The 19,598-nt window shown below is 50.5% G+C and overlaps 3 protein-coding genes across 6 annotated transcripts in view; 2 read left to right on the top strand and 1 right to left on the bottom strand.

Moving 5' to 3' along the window:
• Positions 1-683: 683 nt before the first annotated feature.
• scpep1 (serine carboxypeptidase 1) lies at positions 684-6,024 on the bottom strand. Of its 3 annotated transcripts, none has more exons than XM_084488644.1 (13): positions 5,936-6,024; positions 5,585-5,721; positions 5,424-5,513; positions 4,207-4,362; positions 3,797-3,871; positions 3,198-3,270; positions 2,909-2,946; positions 2,483-2,611; positions 2,329-2,413; positions 1,852-1,965; positions 1,246-1,383; positions 961-1,124; positions 684-857 (listed from the first exon to the last, which is right to left on the bottom strand). In XM_084488644.1, the coding sequence occupies exons 1-13, from the start codon at positions 5,997-5,999 to the stop codon at positions 795-797; spliced, it is 1,326 nt and encodes a 441-aa protein (XP_084344770.1). In that variant the 5' UTR covers positions 6,000-6,024; the 3' UTR covers positions 684-794. The 3 variants fall into 3 exon arrangements, with proteins under 3 accessions (XP_084344770.1, XP_084344771.1, XP_084344772.1); XM_084488645.1 differs by having other exon boundaries at positions 5,585-5,718; XM_084488646.1 differs by lacking the exon at positions 2,483-2,611.
• Positions 6,025-6,369: 345 nt separating this feature from the next.
• Positions 6,370-11,753, top strand: coil (coilin p80). Of its 2 annotated transcripts, XM_084463414.1 has the most exons (7): positions 6,370-6,649; positions 7,180-8,125; positions 8,675-8,764; positions 9,232-9,279; positions 10,170-10,239; positions 10,820-10,911; positions 11,446-11,753. In XM_084463414.1, the coding sequence occupies exons 1-7, from the start codon at positions 6,408-6,410 to the stop codon at positions 11,491-11,493; spliced, it is 1,536 nt and encodes a 511-aa protein (XP_084319540.1). In that variant the 5' UTR covers positions 6,370-6,407; the 3' UTR covers positions 11,494-11,753. The 2 variants fall into 2 exon arrangements, 1 of the variants encoding a protein (XP_084319540.1); XR_014633037.1 differs by lacking the exons at positions 9,232-9,279; positions 10,170-10,239; positions 10,820-10,911; positions 11,446-11,753 and having other exon boundaries at positions 7,180-8,458; positions 8,675-8,693.
• A 318-nt stretch (positions 11,754-12,071) lies between these two features.
• Positions 12,072-19,598, top strand: part of rab11fip4a (RAB11 family interacting protein 4 (class II) a) — a gene marked incomplete at both ends in the record, with an annotated part of 15,792 nt that continues 8,265 nt past the window's right edge. Inside the window, 6 exons of the mRNA XM_084488523.1 lie at positions 12,072-12,224; positions 16,502-16,589; positions 17,079-17,167; positions 18,981-19,138; positions 19,403-19,453; positions 19,502-19,579. Of these exons, the coding sequence (XP_084344649.1) occupies positions 12,072-12,224; positions 16,502-16,589; positions 17,079-17,167; positions 18,981-19,138; positions 19,403-19,453; positions 19,502-19,579 (617 nt within the window). The remainder of the gene's footprint in view (positions 12,225-16,501; positions 16,590-17,078; positions 17,168-18,980; positions 19,139-19,402; positions 19,454-19,501; positions 19,580-19,598) is intronic.

Below are 19,598 nucleotides of genomic sequence, written 5' to 3'. Positions count from 1 at the left end.
CCATTAAGGGTAAAAAGTTAGTATACAATGTTAAAAGTAAAATAGAAAAATAAGTAAGTGCTGCAGCATCATACTGCTGCATACATCACCCTGTATACCGATCTCATAACATCCTACACATGACCAATCATTGCACACACACATGTCTTTTTACAATTTCTTACTATTCGTAGTGTTAATCAGCAGAGAAATAGTTTGCCAAAGACATTGATGTTTCTTCGCAACCGAATATGCTGGGGTTGATAAGTTACCGGACTTCTTACAGAGTGATATGAAAGATGTGAATCAGGAAGAAAAAAAAATCCACTTTCCTTGACAGGTCATTCTATACAATTTTCAAAAAGATTAATTGACCTCCGGAAGTCGGGACCCGCCTCGCTCCTCATTAGCATTTAAAGCTACAGACACAGAAACGGCACGTTTGTGGAAAGCTCATTGTGGGACTGGCTCGTAGTGGCTGTAATTCTGTACCAAAGCTGAATTTCGGGAGTGAGTCTTCAAATACTGTATTATGGGCCACTAACACCTATATAAAAGCATCCATAAAGTAGCATACCACGGGACCTTTAGTTGCTTAAGTTGGGTGTAGGCATCTGAATCTAAGCAAACCCTTTGTATTCAGATAATTTTACACAATTGGATTTTGAGAACCATTTGTTCTCAATAAGAATAAATGACCTCACTTAGGAAACAACTGCCTTTATTGTTTACAACAGCCATAATGAACAAATATCCATCAACGTGGTTACAGTACAGGGGGACGAGATTGTCTTGAGCACTTGAGGAAGGTAGCGTCAGGCCTGCCGAGTCACCATCTTCATCATCTGTAGCGCCATGGCGCCCTGGTCGGAGGGGATCTGGAGGGACAACAGAAGGACGTCAGGGCTTTGCCCATAAAGGTTTGTAATCTGCAACCTGCTGCTTGACCCCTTCGGCAAGGCAGCACAAAGCACCCCCTACCATGTGGCCCGCCTTCAGGATCCAGTAGAAGGAGAAGTTCCTGTAGCTCTTGTAGAAGGCTCCGGTGGTCCCGGGGGCAGCGGGGTCGTCCAGGGGGGTCCACCTCAAGCCCTTATAGGTGGGGAGCCCCTCCCAGGCCAGAGCGTTGACCCAGCGCTCCTGACCTGCAGACAACACGGTCAGACTGAACTATAGGACCCAGAGTCGACCCTAGGGTAGTGCTAGGAGCCTCAGGAGGCTCCTAGCGAGGCCTTAGGAGGCTCCTAGCGGGTGGTAGGGTCCTACCCATGGTGTCCACGATGAGGTCCAGCTGCCCGTTGTAGACGCTCACATTGACCCCGGCCGCCAACAGCTGGTCCACCAGTGCCACCACCGGCCTCATGAAGTCTCCGGCCATGGAGCTGAACACCTCCTCGGCCTGGCCTGCACAGACACACACACACACACACTGTCAACCTACTGCCACCTCCTTGGCCTGGCCTGCACACACAGCCTGTCAACCTACTGCCACCTCGCACTAACCCTAATCCCAGACAGGAAGTGAGGTCAGAGAAGTCTGAACAAGGTATTTAGTTAGGAGTTAGTTAGCTGTGCAACAGAAGTCTAGTGCTGATAGGGATCAAATATAATATGCAATATATCTAATTCAGTGCACAACAAAAAGTGGGTGCTCAGACGCAGTTGGCTGTCGTTTAGGTAAGGGGAACTATTCTACAACATCTTTAAAGGAGGTCACCCTTTCTGACCTGCTTCTCATTCATTTAACTTTATAGAAGTACATTCATGAAACGGCCGCCATGAATGTGAATGATTTAACAGCCAATCAAAGCCCAGACATTGACAGCATGGCTCCAGCTCCTCATGACCTCCTAGCTCCTCGTGAACTCCTACCTCCCCAGGTGACGTTGTGAGGAATGAGCCCCAGCTTGTCCCGGACCTCTCCGTTCATCAGCTGGCCCAGAGACTGTCTGTGGAGCGGACGGACGTGATGCCGGGCCAGCAGAGCTGTCAACACCAGGGAACAGTAGGCAGACAGCTGTCAGTTATTCTATTTCCACGTCCTGGAGATAGAGACACTGAGCTAGCTAGATAGACACTGAGCCAGACAGACATGAGGTGTGGTCCTGTTGGTATAGAGTCCAATAGCCACACAGTACAGGGAGCACACACACACACACACACACACACACACACACACACACACACACACACACACACACACACACACACACACACACACACACACACACACACACACACACACACACACACACACACACACACACACACACACACACACACACTTTCTTCAGCATTAATTGTCTCTGCTTTTAAGAAATATCCAGAAATAGACTTTCAGAATCTTACCAATAAAGTCATCCTTTGCCAGTGAGGAGAGTTTGTCATCCGGCTCTTTGGTTAGGATGTTGTAGAAGTTCACCCCATTCGTGTTCTGCAGGCAGACAGAAACATTGAAGCACTGGTTGCATGCTGGCCCGTCCCTCAAGGTTCTCAAACCAACCTGTTCTACAACGCTCTCCGCAACAGACCACAGCTCTGTGGCCTTCAGGAAGCTCTGCTCCTCCACAGCCTTCCTCACTGCCTCCGCCGCCTCACTGACCTCCAGGAGGCCGTAGTCATCTAGGAGAGACTGGACAACAGTCTCCTTATGGGTGGAACTTTGTCCATGAGATACCAGAGACTGGACAACAGTCTCCTTATGGGTGGACCTTTGTTCACTCTTCAAACACGATTCAAATGGAAACGGGGAAACTCTGAGTGGGGGAGGATGAAACTGGGACCAGAGGAACCATTTGTTCCTCTAGTTATATGGGAGCAGATCAGTCAACTGGCAGAAGAAAGCATTTGGTGACCTGTGCCACGTGTGAACAACTAATAGAGGTAACCAGTCAATTCAAGAACTAAATATCTGGGATAAATAGCTTACTGTGCTGTAGAGATATGGACCCCAGGTCAGGACCGAATCTGGAAGAAGAAGACTTGTGACTTATGGGAACACATGACGAGCTTCTCCAGCCTCTCTGTCTACAACGTTTCTATAGTTGAGCACCAAAGCTAACCTAGCACCGAAGCTAACCTAGCACTGACTCAAATTACAATCAGTTTCCATCTGACTCAGGAGGAAGCACGTCATACCTACAGGGGAGATCCACATGGACCATGGAACAGTACATACCTACAGGGGAGATCCACATGGACCATGGAACAGTACATACCTACAGGGGAGATCCAGGAGTCTCCGAGGGCCACGCCGGCAAAATTGCATTTAACAGAACCTTGAGTAACAGCCTGTGTGGAGAAGAGAGTCACTACTACAACATGTCAAATGTACACATCTCAAGAAGGCCCACCACCCCCAAGTTCCAGGAGAAGATATCTCAACTTTAAGCCACAACTCTGAACATGGGGAGTGCTGCCCTGCACTGTTTGTATTTACCGTTTCAGGACAGCAGAGTTAAAACCAGCGGAATGAGATCATCAAGTAATAGTGATAATACTGAGAATCCTTTCCTGACATCTGAAACCAAGTATTCTGGTATCCCCATATCTGACCTAACAGCAGGTTGCACCAGGGCAACCCCAACATTTTACCCTGGACACCCAGCTCCATGGTAACCCCATCAATTAACCCCAACATTTAACCCTGGACACCCAGGGTGTCCATGGTAACCCCATAAATTGATCCCAGCTCCATAAATGAAGAGGATTCAATGATGGAGCGCTGTCATGCTCAGCAGTAGTTAACTAACCCTAGTTAACAAACCCTAACCCCCTCATGTGGAGGTCATGTTGAAGGCCTAGTAGTCAGAAGTACCTTTGAGAGCTCCACTGAGATGGCAGCAGCCATCTTGCCTCCGTATGACTCAGAGAAAATGTAGAAGGGAACATTCTGCAAAGGGAACAGCAACACACACACTTCCTCATTTTTTAAAGCACAAAGTATATTCAATGTTCCTGCACTTTAAACTAAATAAAAAACGACAGCTGGAAGTAAGGAGGGTGAAATGGACATTATTCAGAAGCCACCAACCAAGAATATAGACTCAACAAACGAGTTGATGAAACTAGAGTGCCAGCCCAAACAAAACCTTGTTGCATTCTCTTTTAGGATACAAAGATCACCCAGCCAAGTGACTCAGTCAGAGTCAAGCTCCTAGTGGCCGCTGGCAGGAGTCTAGTCCTGTCTGGAGAGCAGGACCAGGACCAGTGACCATGCAGTCGTACCTGGAGCTCCCTCCTCTGGGTGAAGAAGCTTCTGAGAAGAACCAACATGTCTGAAGCCACTGTGGCCACATCCCGGGCAAAGCCATCCGGCCCGTCGACATAGCTGAACCCGGTTCCAACGGGGTTGTCCACAAACAAGAGGCTGGCCGCCTGCACCTGAAACACCACAGGGTCACCAGTTACCACCCAGTGTCACCAGTTACCACCCAGTGTCACCAGTTACTGCACCTGAAACACCACAGGGTCACCAGTTACCACCCAGTGTCACCAGTTACCACCCAGTGTCACCAGTTACTGCACCTGAAACACCACAGGGTCACCAGTTACCACCCAGTGTCACCAGTTACCACCCAGTGTCACCAGTTACTGCACCTGAAACACCACAGGGTCACCAGTTTCCACCCAGTGTCACCAGTTACCACCCCAGTGTCACCAGTTACCACCCAGTGAGGCCCACCCAGTGAGGGCCAACCCCCCCAGTGAGGTCCACCCCCCCCAGTGAGGTCCACCCCCCCCAGTGAGGTCCCCCAGTGAGGTCCACCCCCCCCAGTGAGGTCCACCCCCCCCAGTGAGGTCCACCAGTGAGGTCCACCCCCCCCAGTGAGGTCCCCCAGTGAGGTCCACCCCCTCAGTGAGGTCCACCCCCCCCAGTGAGGTCCACCAGTGAGGTCCACCCCCCCCAGTGAGGTCCACCAGTGAGGTCCACCCCCCCCAGTGAGGTCCCCCAGTGAGGTCCACCCCCTCAGTGAGGTCCACCCCCCCAGTGAGGTCCCCCCCCCCAGTGAGGTCCCCCCCCCCCCCAGTGAGGTCCACCAGTGAGGTCCACCCCCCCAGTGAGGTCCCCCAGTGAGGTCCACCCCCCCCAGTGAGGTCCTCCTCCCCCCCCCCCCCAGTGAGGTCCACCCCCCCCAGTGAGGTCCCCCAGTGAGGTCCACCCCCTCAGTGAGGTCCACCCCCCCAGTGAGGTCCACCCCCCCAGTGAGGTCCCCCCCCCCCCAGTGAGGTCCACCAGTGAGGTCCACCCCCCCAGTGAGGTCCCCCAGTGAGGTCCACCCCCCCCAGTGAGGTCCTCCCCCCCCCCCCCCCAGTGAGGTCCACCCCCCCCAGTGAGGTCCTCCTCCCCCCCCAGTGAGGTCCACCAGTGAGGTCCACCCCCCCAGTGAGGTCCTCTGAGTCTTGTGTGGCCCAGGGCAGAGCTCACGAGCGGAGAAGTTTACCCAGGAGGTTTTCCGGGGCTGCTGCTCCCGATCCAACGGACCGATTTCCTCAAAGTTCCCAAAGCCGGTGGAGGAGCCGCCGGGCCCGCCCTGCGGACGAGGAGACAATGAGACGCACAGCAGGGCTTCATCACAAAGAGCACCCAGACAACCAGACCTACCTGCAACCACAGCACAAGCGGCAGGTCCTGGTAGGAGGGGGGGCCAGTCGCGTAGTACAGCCACCAGAACATGTGGGCGCCCTCCCGGACATCCACGTACCCCCACGCCTCCTTCCCTGGGGAGGGACGCCCCCCTGCTGGGAGACAGGCTCATGGTGGTCATTCAGTATCGAGTCTCAAACATCAGGTGGCTTTCAGGGTGAAGCAGGCTAGATGACACTCTGACGGCACGCCTTGTTACCACTACACTGACACACTGGCTGGTTGTAATATTATTATATATGATAGAGGGTTAGTATTACTTTCAGTTTCCACCGGTTTGAGAGCAGATCCTCAATGTAAACAACATACCTGCGCCAACCGCCGCCAGCAGGGGAAGCAGCCCCAGTACGAAGCACGTCGTCGGCTGGGCCATGGCTGAAGAGGAGACCTCCCGTGGAGCCTCTTGTAACGCTAGAGCGGTCACGTGACGATCATGTGACAGTGATCGGGGTGGTCATGTGACAAGGTTCAGCTGGTTGAATCACAGGCTTTTTGAAATTGATTTGTTAATATGATGTATTTAATATTTTATTGTTATACAATCATTTCTTTTTTTTTTTTAAAGATATAGAAAACACAATTTAGGCCGACCGCTTGTAATTGCAAAGCCTTGTTTAAACGAACGTTTAAGTTTAAAGTTGTAAACACGCGATAGCGCCTCCAGAACACCGCGGGGCGGTACTGCGCATAACCGGAACACCACAGGGCGGTACTGCGCATAACCGGAACCGCACAGGGCAGTGTGGCGCATTAGTTGAAAGGCGCTCCGCGGACCTCCAGCATGGCGTCCGGCAGCTTCGTCCGCGTGCGGCTCCACTTCGACCACGCGACCCCTGGGGAGGCGCGCCGCCGCGTCTGGCTGCTCGTGGACCTGGACCAGTGCCGCGTGGTGGCGGACCTGGAGCACGTGATCCGGGAGCGCTTCTGCCTCAGCGCGAGGAGCGTGCTGAACCTCTTCATCGACGGCTGCTACCTGCCGCCCGCCGAGAGCATCCGGGTGGTGCGAGACAACGACCCCGTCAGGTGATGCTCCCCCGTCACCGCATCCTCTCTGCTGCATCACAGGCTGTCGCTATGGTTACATGTTATTACTCTGTCCTCTCTGCTGCATCACAGGCTGTCGCGATGGTTACTATGGTTACATGTTATGACTCTATCCTCTCATCACAGGCTGTCGCTATGTTTACTATGGTTACATGTTATGAGTCTATCCTCTCATCACAGGCTGTCGCTATGGTTACTATGGTTACATGTTATGAGTCTATCCTCTCATCACAGGCTGTCGCTATGGTTACTATGGTTACATGTTATGAGTATCCTCTCATCACAGGCTGTCGCTATGGTTACTATGGTTACATGTTATGAGTCTATCCTCTCATCACAGGCTGTCGCTATGGTTACATGTTCTGAGTCTATCCTCTCATCACAGGCTGTGGTTACTATGGTTACATGTTATGACTCTATCCTCTCATCACAGGCTGTCGCTATGGTTACTATGGTTACATGTTATGAGTCTATCCTCTCATCACAGTGATGACATGTGTCCCTCTCAGTGTCCAGGTGGAGGGCCGCCTGCTGAGCGGAGAGGACCGTGGATCCAGTAAGAAGAGCTGGCGACGCCCAGAGGTGGAACCCCAAGAAACAGACGTCGTTATGGAACGTAAGAAGAGCAAGAGAAGGAGAACGACAGCAGGGGGTCAGGAGGAGAGCCAGCCTGACCCCCCTGAGGAGGAAGAGGAGAAACAGCTGAAGAAGAAGAAGAAGAAGAAGGAGAAGAAGGAGAACACAGCAGGGGGTCAGAAGGAGGAGAGCCAGCCTGACCCCCCAGAGGAGACGGCACAGAAGAAACGCCTGAAGAAGAAGAAGAAGAAGGAAGAGCCCACGTCCTCCAGGACCCCGAAGACCAGCGGGCTGCAGGTCCACAAGATCCCCAAACCAGCAGTCCTTAATGGTCCCAAACCAGCAGTCCTTAATGGTCCCAAACCAGCAGTCCTTAATGGTAAATCAAAGCAAGCTTCCTCCTCAGATTCCAGTGACAGTGGAGCGGAGGAGGCTGCTCCCAGTGTCACCTCCAAAGTGCAGAAGAAGACCCCCAGAAAGGCCCCAGCGGCCCCCCAGGGGCCTCTGAGGGCGCCGCCAGCCTTGGGGAAACGCTCCCAGCCTCGTTCCTCTTCGTCCTCGTCAGACTCTTCCTCTGAGGAGACTCGAGGCCGGACGACCTCCAAACCAGGGGCTGGTGGCGGGGCCCCCCCTCAGGGCAGGCCCCAGACCGGGCCCCAGACCGGCCCCCGGACCTCCCTGACCCCCCAGACCGGCCCCCGGACCTCCCTGACCCCTCAGACCACGTCCTGCGCCCCGCGGGCGGGGCCGGGGGCGGGGTCGTCGGACTCTGACAGCGAGGAGGAGATCCAGCTGGTCATCAGACGCCCGCTGCACCGGGTCGGCGGAGAGATTCATCTGAACAGGCAGGAGCTGGCCCCCCCCTCAGCGACGCTCCAGGTAAGACCGCCGCCTGATTGGTCCCCGCTCGGTGACGCTCCAGGTACATGGTGCTGATTGGCCCCCCGCTCGGTGACGCTCCAGGTATATGGTGCTGATTGGCCCCCCGCTCGGTGACGCTCCAGGTAAGATCGCCCTCTGATTGGCCCCCCGCTCGGTGACGCTCCAGGTATATGGTGCTGATTGGCCCCCCGCTCGGTGACGCTCCAGGTACATGGTGCTGATTGGCCCCCCGCTCGGTGACGCTCCAGGTACATGGTGCTGATTGGCCCCCCGCTCGGTGACGCTCCAGGTACATGGTGCTGATTGGCCCCCCGCTCGGTGACGCTCCAGGTACATGGTGCTGATTGGTCCTGGGGACTGATCCAGCTACACTACACATCATATCAGCCTTATCAGGCTTTGATCTAAAGATTAAAGCCGGCTTTGCTGTGTTAATGTATTCCTGTGGTGTGTGTGTAGCAGCTACACACACCTGTATGTAGGTTTGTGTAGCAGCTACACACACCACTGGCATCAGCTTTAGTTGTGCGTCTGTCTCCTCTGCAGAGCCCTGCTGACCCCCGACCCAGGAAGGACTACAGCAGCCTGCCGCTTCTCGCTGCCCCGCCCGGCGCGGGCCAGAAGATCGTCTTTAAGGTGAACTGGTTCGGACTGGTTCTTAATGGTTGGCTACGAATGACTAGAGCTGCTGAGATGAGAAATAAGATGGAATGGAAAAAAGAAACTGGTGGACTGGTTTATTGATCTGGTGCAGAGCAACACTACTGGTTACTGTCTGACCTGTCAATCAACACCACTGGTTACTGTCTGACCTGTCCATCAACACCACTGTTTACTGTCTGACCTGTCAATCAACACCACTGGTTACTGTCTGACCTGTCAATCAACACCACTGGTTACTGTCTGACCTGTCAATCAACACCACTGGTTACTGTCTGACCTGTCAATCAACACCACTGGTTACTGTCTGACCTGTCCATCAACATCACTGGTTACTGTCTGACCTGTCAATCAACACCACTGGATACTGTCTGACCTGTCAATCAACACCACTGGTTACTTTCTGACCTGTCAATCAACACATCTGTCTGTTTCCTTCACAGCTGCTGGAGCTGACGGAGAACTACACCCCAGAGGTTTCGGAGTATAAAGTGAGTCAGACAGATGACAGCCAATGAGGTCGGCTTCAGGTAGAACCGCTTCCTGATATAAGAGGGAGTTCGAATGAATAGTCTGTGAAACCCTTCAATAGTCCAGTGGTAACGCTCTATAGTCCAGTGGTAACACTCTATAGTCCAGTGGTAACGCTCTATAGTCCAGTGGTAACGCTCTATTGTCCAGTGGTAACGCTCTATTGTCCAGTGGTAACGCTCTATAGTCCAGTGGTAACGCTCTATAGTCCAGTGGTAATGCTCTATAGTAACACTCTATAGTCTAGTGGTAACACTCTATAGTCCAGTGGTAACGCTCTATAGTCCAGTGGTAACGCTCTATAGTCCAGTGGTAACACTCTATAGTAACGCTCTATAGGTTCTATAGTCCAGTGGTAACACTCTATAGTAACACTATAGTCCAGTGGTAATGCTCTATAGTAACGCTCTATAGTCCAGTGGTAACACTCTATAGTAACACTCTAACATTCTATAGTCCAGTGGTAACACTATAGTCCAGTGGTAACGCTCTATAGTCCAGTGGTAACGCTCTATAGTCCAGTGGTAACGCTCTATAGTCCAGTGGTAACACTCTATAGTCCAGTGTAGCGGTCAGTAGAGCGTTACCAGTGGACTGTTTGAGGTCTAGTGGTCTGGACGGTTTGAGGTCTAGTGGTCTGGACTGGTGGTTTCCCACCCTGCTGACCAGAGATGGCGAGTCAGGGCTGATTATCAGCAGCAGTAGAATGCAGTGAGGACACATACAGTGCACCAACATTATAGATCCTTTATCGGGTTCTCCATAGACTTCTCCCTGGACCAGAGCTCTCTGCTGTGACACCGCCATCGCTATGTTGGACCATGACTATGTTCTTCATTCCTTACTGCAGGAGGGGAAGATTCTCCATTTTGACCACGCAACCAAGCAGGTGGAGATGGAGCTGCTGAGCTCATGGCACGGTAAGTGATCCCTGAACAGGGGACCTCTGGGAGTCTACTGGGGGTCTACTGGTCTGACTGGTGGTCTACTGGGGGTCTGCTGGTCTGACTGGGGGTCTACTGGTCTGACTGGGGGTCTACTGGTCTGTCTGGGGGTCTACTGGTCTGACTGGGGGTCTACTGGTCTGTCTAGGGGTCTACTGGGGGTCTGACTGGGGGTCTACTGGTCTGACTAGGGGTCTACTGGGGGTCTACTGGTCTGTCTGGGGGTCTACTGGTCTGACTGGGGGTCTACTGGTCTGACTGGGGGTCTACTGGTCTGACTGGGGGTCTGGTCTCCACACTATATAAAGTTCCCTACGGTTGTTTTGATCTGTGTATAAAACAGTGTGGGCCTCCTCTCCAGTCTGTACAATTTGACTTCCCGTCTGTATAATGGTAGTTCCCGTCTGTATAATGGTACTTCCCGTCTGTAAAATGGTACTTCCCGTCTGTAAAATGGTACTTCCCGTCTGTAAAATGGTACTTCCCGTCTGTAAAATGGTACTTCCCGTCTGTATAATGGTACTTCCCGTCTGTATAATGGTACTTCCTTCTCCAGCCCCTGCAGAACCTGGTAAGTTTGACCTGGTTTACCAGAACGCAGACGGCTCTGAGAGCGTGGAGTACGCAGTGTCCCGCAGCGGCTCCCGGGTCAGTGCTCTGCTAGTTATAGTAGTTGTAGTAGTTATAGTTAAAGTAGTTATAGTAGTTGTAGTTGTAGTTATAGTAGTTGTAGTTATAGTAATTGTAGTTATAATAGTTATAGTTATAGTAGTTATAGTTAAAGTAGTTATAGTTATAGTAGTTATAATTAAAGTAGTTATAGTAGTTGTAGTTAAAGTAGTTGTAGTTATAGTAGTTAAAGTAGTTGTAGTTATAGTAGTTATAGTTAAAGTAGTTATAGTAGTTGTAGTTAAAGAAGTTAGTTAAAGTAGTTGTAGTTATAGTTATAATAGTTATAGTAGTTATAGTTATAGTAGTTAGTTATAGTAGTTGTAGTTAAAGAAGTTATAGTTAAAGTAGTTGTAGTTATAATAGTTATGTAGTTATAGATAAAGTAGTTATAGTAGTTGTAGTTAAAGAAGTTATAGTTAAAGTAGTTGTAGTTATAGTAGTTATGGTTAAAGTAGTTGTAGTTATGGTTAAAGTAGTTATAGTTAAAGTGTGTGTGTGTGTACTCCTCAGGTGACGGAGCGTTGGGACTCGCTGCTCGAACCACGGCTCCTCCTCTAGATCAGCTGCTCCTCCTCTAGATCAGCTGCTCCTCCTCTAGATCAGCTGCTTTGGTTTTGCTCTCCAGTTTCTGTAATGTTGTTGTTTCCACGTTGACCATGTGACCAGATAGTAAAATGTGCCTTAGTCCAAACTACTAAGGTTATGGCTGGTTTAAGGATTAAAATACCATTGTAAATAATTCAACATTTTTAACGTTTTAATAAATAAATTCTGCATTATTTGTATAGTATTCTTTCTCTATTAAAGCCTAGGATGGTTTGGCCTTGGTTTCTTTTAGACCCATGGATGTTAATAATGTTATTAAATAAGAGTTTTTTTTTATACAAATAAATCTAAGTCTGGAATAAAAAGTGTGTGCGATGCATGGGATTTTATTGTCTTATCTTATATGGGATCTTATTGATCCTCGGTAAGTGGTATATCATATGGAGGTCTACCCTTTAATTCACTGAAAATGGTTCGCCCCGTTCGACCGGAGGAGGCGGTGACGTCACAGCATCACTTCACGGAAACGATGGGATCTGCGTGACGTTACAGCTCTGCATCCAAACATCCTGCATCTCAAAAACACCACGATGGACGGATACGCGCTCCCCGACCGGAACCAATTCCTGCAGTTTTTGAAAAAACTAAAAGAAGTGTTTGACGCGTGCGACGAGCACGCGGACGGCTTCATCCGCGTGCAGCGCTTCGTGGACCTCGGACTGCGCTTCGGACAGGGAGATGAGGTAAGGGTCTCTTAAAGGGATGAGGTAAGGCTCTCTTAAAGGGATGAGGTAAGGGTCTCTTAAAGGGATGAGGTAAGGGTCTCTTAAAGGGATAAGGTAAGGCTCTCAAAGGGTTGAGGTAAGGGTCTCAAAGGGATGAGGTAAGGGTCTCTAAAAGGGATGAGGTAAAGCTCTCTTAAAGGGATGAGGTAAGGCTCTCTTAAAGGGATGAGGTAAGGGTCTCTTAAAGGGATAAGGCAAGGCTCTCAAAGGGTTGAGGTAAGGGTCTCAAAGGGATGAGGTAAGGGTCTCTAAAAGGGATGAGGTAAGGCTCTCTTAAAGGGATGAGGTAAGGCTCTCTTAAAGGGATGAGGTAAGGGTCTCTTAAAGGGATAAGGCAAGGCTCTCAAAGGGTTGAGGTAAGGGTCTCAAAGGGATGAGGTAAGTGTCTCTAAAAGGGATGAGGTAAGGCTCTCTTAAAGGGATGAGGTAAGGCTCTCTTAAAGGGATGAGGTACATCCCACAGATGAGACGTCACGTTTATTTTAGAAGTACAGTCTGGGAGCCTCAGTAGGAGAGCAGCGTGTCAGACTCATATAGACTATATCAGACTCATATAGTCCATATCAGACTTATAGACTATATCAGACTCATAGACTATATCAGTCCATATCAGACTCATATAGTCTATATCAGACTCATATGTCCATATCAGACTCATATAGTCTATATCAGACTCATATAGTCCATATCAGACTCATATAGAGTATATTAGACTCATATAGACTATATCAGACTCATATAGACTATATCAGTCATGCCTTATGGCCTCAACAGCTGAAGACGTCCTCAGGCTCTGGAGGTGAATCTGCTGGCCCAGATGCACCTGGTCTGGGCAGGGTGTGGAGTCTCTGATGTGAGGAGAGCTTCTGCTCGCTGTGGTCTTGATCCTCCAGATCCTCCGCCACGTTCCTCCAGCTGGAGTCGGTTCACACCAGGAGCCGGTCCCCAGGACCTGACCGAGGGCCCCACGCTGGGGGCCTGACCGAGGGCCTGGGGGCCTGACGAGGGCCCCACGCTGGGGGCCTGACCGAGGGCCCCACGCTGGAGGCCGGTTCCCGGTGTGGGGCCTTGACCTGATGAAGGGGAGGATAAATTGAGGGTATTTTGTTGTGTTAGAGAAACCGATCATGAGAACAAACCCACGTGAACATGGGGAGAACATGGACATGTGAGGGCCCCCTCACATGAATGGAATGGAACCCAGGACCTCCTGGAGCTCCTGAACCTCCTGGACCTCCTGGAGCTCCTGAACCTCCTGGACCTCCTGGACCCAGGACCTCCTGGACCTCCTGAACCAAGGACCTCCTGGAGCTCCTGAACCTCCTGGACCTCCTGGACCCAGGACCTCCTGGACCTCCTGAACCAAGGACCTCCTGGATCTCCTGAACCTCCAGGACCTCCTGGACCTCCGGAACCCAGGACCTCCTGAACCCAGGACCTCCTGGACCTCCTGAACCTCCTGGACCTCCTGGATCTTCTGGACCTCCTGGACCTCCTGGACCTCCTGAACCTCCTGGACCCCTTGGACCTCCTGGACATCCTGAACCCAGGACCTCCTGGAACTCCTGGACCTCCTGGACCTCCTGAACCCAGGACCTCCTGGACCTCCTGAACCCAGGACCTCCTGGAACTCCTGGACCTCCTGGACCTCCTGAACCCAGGACCTCCTGGACCTCCTGGACCTCCTGAACCCAGGACCTCCTGGACCTCCTGGACCTCCTGGACCCAGGACCTCCTGGACCTCCTGGACCTCCTGGACCCCCTGGACCTCCTGAACCCAGGACCTCCTGGACCTCCTGGACCCAGGACATCCAGGCTGTAGGGTTAGAGTTAGGTTAACCTAGTGGTTAGCAGTGATAATCACTAGAGTTGGGGTTAGGTTAACCTAGTGGTTAGCAGTGATAATCACTAGGGTTAGGTTAACCTAGTGATTAGCAGTGATAATCACTAGAGTTGGGGTTAGGTTAACCCAGTGGTTAGCAGTGATAATCACTAGGGTTAGAGTTAAGTTAACCTAGTGGTTAGCAGTGATAATCACTAGGGTTAGGTTAACCTAGTGGTTAGCAGTGATAACCACTAGGGTTAGGTTAACCCGACGCAGAACCAAAACAGGTTCATGACTGCGTCCAAGCAACTGCAGGGTCGCAAACCTCACAGGGTAGAACCCATGCTAACCCATGCTCCCCCCTCACTAACCCATGCTCCCCCCACACAGGGGCCTATAGCACGCGAGTAGTACCATCCTATAGTTCAGAGACAATATAATATGTATACTATATCTTCTTCATCTGATTTCAAATGTCTTGTTTTATATTTGATGTTGATTAATTAAAAATCGGAAACAAACACTGGGTTTGAAAAGTCAGATTGCTTCTTTGACATGCTGCTTCTCATAAATCCAGTAATACCAACTCAAGTTGTGTAGTGGTCACACACCTGAAGACCAAAGGATTCTTCGGCTCACCTTTCATATCAGTGATTCTTTGAATCACTGTTTACAGCAGACAGCTCAGCATGCTGGGTACAACTTGTTGTCCCCCACATGGGTTTCTTATGCACATAAATGCAACCGACTGAACAGAGTCTATTTGTGTCTGTGGCAGAGAGAGCTGTGTTCTGCTGGAGACGTTGGGGGGGGGGGGGGGGGGGCAGCGCTCCATGCATTGCATTATTAATGCCCTTATATAACCAAGCCTTTCTGTTTGTAGGAACTGTTATATAATAGTTAATATATAATAGTTATAATATATAATATATAACATATAATGGTTTCTGAGATGTTGGCTGGCTGGTGTTGGGGTGGAGGTGTTGACTGGCTGGCTGGCGTTGGGGTGGAGGTGTTGACTGGCTGGTGTTGGGTGGAGGTGTTGACTGGCTGGCTGGCGTTGGGGTGGAGGTGTTGACTGGCTGGCTGGCGTTGGGGTGGAGGTGTTGACTGGCTGGCGTTGGGGTGGAGGTGTTGACTGGGTGGCGTTGGGGTGGAGGTGTTGACCGGCTGGCTGGCATTGGGGTGGAGGTGTTGACTGGCTGATGTTGGGGTGGAGGTGTTGACTGGCTGGCATTAGGGTGGAGGTGTTGACTGGTTGACGTTGGGGTGGAGGTGTTGACTGGCTGGCTGGCGTTGGGGTGGAGGTGTTGACTGGCTGGCGTTAGGGTGGAGGTGTTGACTGGCTGGCTGGCGTTGGGGTGGAGGTGTTGACTGGCTGGTGTTGGGTGGAGGTGTTGACTGGCTGGCTGGCGTTGGGGTGGAGGTGTTGACTGGCTGGCTGGCGTTGGGGTGGAGGTGTTGACTGGTTGATGTTGGGGTGGAGGTGTTGACTGGCTGGCTGGTGATGGGGTGGAGGTGTTGACTGGCTGGCGTTGGGTGGAGGTGTTGACTGGCTGGCTGGCGTTGGGGTGGAGGTGTTGACTGGCTGGTGTTGGGTGGAGGTGTTGACTGGCTGGCATTGGGTGGAGGTGTTGACTGGCTGGCGTTGGGGTGGAGGTGTTGACTGGCTGGCGTTGGGGTGGAGGTGTTGACTGGCTGGCTAGTGTTGGGGTGGAGGTGTTGACTGGCTGGTGTTGGGTGGAGGTGTTGACTGGCTGGAGTTGGGTGGAGGTGTTGACTGGCTGGTGTTGGGGTGGAGGTGTTGACTGGCTGGCGTTAGGGTGGAGGTGTTGACTGGCTGGCTGGTGTTGGGGTGGAGGTGTTGACTGGCTGGCTGGAGTTGGGTGGAGGTGTTGACTGGCTGGCGTTAGGGTGGAGGTGTTGAATGGATGGCGTTGGGGTGGAGGTGTTGACTGGCTGGCGTTGGGTGGAGGTGTTGACTGGCTGGTGTTGGGTGGAGGTGTTGACTGGCTGGTGTTGGGTGGAGGTGTTTACTGGCTGGCATTGGGTGGAGGTGTTGACTGGCTGGCTGGTGTTGGGTGGAGGTGTTTACTGGCTGGCGTTAGGGTGGAGGTGTTGACTGGCTGGAGTTGGGGTGGAGGTGTTGACTGGCTGGCTGGTGTTGGGTGGAGGTGTTGACTGGCTGGCTGGTGTTGGGTGGAGGTGTTGACTGGCTGGAGTTGGGTGGAGGTGTTGACTGGGTGATGGATCATGTCTATCAGACGCTCTCATTGGAGGAGCAGGTCAGCCCGTCTCCTCCCCTGCAGTTCACTGGGAGGTTGATAGGTGCCGTTCAGAGGTCAGTAGTAAAGGGTTAGGGTTAGTAAAGGGTTAGCCAACATTGAAGACGTTCTGTTCCTCATCGCAGGTCAAGACGCTGACCACGTTTCTGGACCCCGACGCTCATGGGAAGATCAACTTCAAGGACTTCTGTCATGGAGTCTTTGCCATCAAAGGTAAAATAAAATGAAAAAATAACAAATGAAACATATGTGTGTTTCTAAAATATACTTCAGAATGATCTTTTTCAAATGAGGACAAGATTTTTAATAAAGACATACTTGATAATTCTGCTGTGGAAAGAATAAAGTGTTCATGTCCATTCATTATTCAATAAGGCAGTTATTGATGCTTGATAACACCAAGTGAATATATTGATAACTTAACTAGATTTATTATTATCATATTATAATAATATTTTATAATCTATATTTGAAACGCCTGTGTTCCGCAGGGAGTACAATTGAAAGTTTGAATCAGTTTGAATTCTAAAACTCGGCAGCAGGTCTTAGAGCATAAGTTGTTTAAAATCCTTTAGAGCTTTGAAATCACTTCTCTCAGGCGAACATTTAAAAGGATCAAGTCCTGGTCTTCATAAGGAGAGGGACCACGCTGTCACACACAGAACCTTCTTTACTTGCTGTTTGTGTCCCTGCTCCCGGCAGGTTGTGAGGACATGTTCGAGGCGGCTGTGGGCCCTTACTTTGTTCCTGAGGTCCAGCCTTCCTTCACAGACAACGGCTACATCTACCAGGTGAGCTCCACGCTTTACACATACCTTATTATAATTAATATCTGTCACTTGAAACCCTATGCATTGTTGGTCTATTTCTGAAGGATGTATGGGTAAAGGAAATAGACACATAATTAATAAAATCATAATAAGATAAAACACTAATAATACCCCTCATTCAAACATTGAAATATTATATTTTGAAAACAAGATCATCTGAATTTATTTGCTTTAGAATTCACCTCTTTGAAATAAAAAAATAGAATTTCAAGTTGTACCTTTTCAAAAACACAATTTCAAATTAACAAAAAATATAGATAAAAAAATTTAATTGCAGATATTCAACATTCATTACTCATATACATAATCATAGTAGATTCGATTGCATTCAGTTTTGATTTCTCATGTCTGTCCTTGGAACAGACACAGTTTTCTGGTTCGTATTTTGACAATTGAATATGAGTAATGAATATCGTATTTTGAATATCTGCAACTTGAATTTTTGTCTCTGAATTAGTGAACATTAAATTTTTGCTTTTTTTTCATGGCTTCTATGGTTACAGTAAGTGTGTGTTCACACTATTCTAAACTCTGTGGTTCTTAGAGTTCCTGGTTCTCTGGTGTCAGACTGGAGAGAGAGAGAGAGAGAGAGAGAGAGAGAGAGAGAGAGAGAGAGCGGATGTCACTGTAAGGGGGCTAGCTCATCTGAGCAGTTGCCTAGCAACCACCAGAAAGAGGGCGGTGGTAGACAGAAGGAGGCGGTCTGTCAGGGAGCCATGGCTTTGTGCTCGGCAACTGTTGCCAATGCTACAGTACGGATGGCCGCATGCGCACATAGCGATGCCTGTCTCTCTATCGGAGAGACAGACCAGACCGGTGGTCTCTCTCTCTGATCTCTCTCTGGTCTCTCTCTCTCTCTGGTCTCTCTCTCTGGACTCTCTCTGGGTGTTCTCTCTCTCTCTCTGGTCTCTCTCTCTGGTCTCTCTCTGTGGTATCTCTCTCTGGTATCTCTCTTGTGGTCTCTCTCAGTGGTCTCTCTCTCTGGTCTCTCTCTTGGTCTGTCTTGCTCTAGTCTCTCTCTGGTCTCTCTCTCTCTGGTATCTCTCTCTGTGGTCTCTCTGTGGTATCTCTCTCTGGTCTCTCTCTCTCTCAGTGGTCTCTCTCTCTGGTCTCTCTCTCTCTCTTGGTCTGTCTTGCTCTAGTCTCTCTCTCTGGTCTCTCTCTCTCTCTTGGTCTGTCTTGCTCTAGTCTCTCTCTCTCTCTCTCTCTCTCTCTCTCAGTGGTCTCTCTCTCTGGTATCTCTCTCTCTCTGGTCTCTCTCTCTGGTCTCTCTCTCTCTTGGTCTGTCTTGCTCTAGTCTCTCTCTCTGGTCTCTCTCTCTCTCTTGGTCTGTCTTGCTCTAGTCTCTCTCTCTGGTCTCTCTCTAGTCTCTCTCTCTCTCTGGTGTCTCTCTCTTGTCTCTCTCTGGTCTCTCTATCAGAGAGACAGACCAGGCCGGTGTTCAGATAGAATTCTCACATCTATTAAGAATATTTTTCTAACCCTCGTTTTTTCTTTCCGAATCATTTTCATATTTTGACACAGAAGATCTTCAAAGAGATCATTAAAATGATTAATGATGATTAATAATAAGGATTATTATAATCATTATTATTCAATGCCTTTCAACTCAAGTTTATTATAAGACACATTTGAGTCTAACCCTCCTCCCAGTCTAACCCTCCTCCCAGTCTAACCCTCCTCCCAGTCTAACCCTCCTCCCAGTCTAACCCTCCTCCCAGTATAACCTCCTCCCAGTAAGAGAGGTTTCCCAAGGTTGTGTGTGTACTTTTAGAATGGCGAGGGGCGGCGGGCCCCAGTGGTCACGGTCTGCACGCGGCCCCACCCAGACTGGGGCCCCTACCCGGACCCAGGGGACGGGGACATGATGGACAGCAGCGCTGAACACACAGACGGCCCCGACGCTCACTCTGACACGGGACTGGAGATCAGGTGAGCGGCCCTCAGGGGCCCTCAGGGGCCCTCAGGGGCCGACACAAGGGGCCGCTCTACGCGCGTTACACACATCCTAATCAACAGAATGTTACAAAGACTTTGTTCAGTTAGTGGCTGTCAATCGCATTTCAGAGTCATTTCAGATCCTATTGTTATTATGTACATTTCTCTTCAATTTACTGAGTGCAGTAAATCCTGTGTGTGTGTGTGTGTGTGTGTGTGTGTGTGTGTGTGTGTGTGTGTGTGTGTGTACACATGAAGCTCCTCTCCAGTGGCAGCCATCTTGGGCGAGGAGCAGTTCGAGGACTACGGGTTAGGGTTAGGGTTAGAGGGGTTAGGGTTAGAGGGGTTAGGGTTAGAGGGGGTTCACCTCACTGCCAGCAGCCCCGGGGCCCAGGAGACACACGACACCGGCTTCTCTGACCGGGGGATCTCCAGGTACACTCACTCACTCACA

Source organism: Micromesistius poutassou, assembly GCF_964030765.1.
Source record: "Micromesistius poutassou genome assembly, chromosome: 1".
NCBI classification, from domain to species: Eukaryota; Metazoa; Chordata; class Actinopteri; order Gadiformes; family Gadidae; genus Micromesistius; species Micromesistius poutassou.
This window is presented reverse-complemented; position numbering and strand designations above follow the sequence as displayed.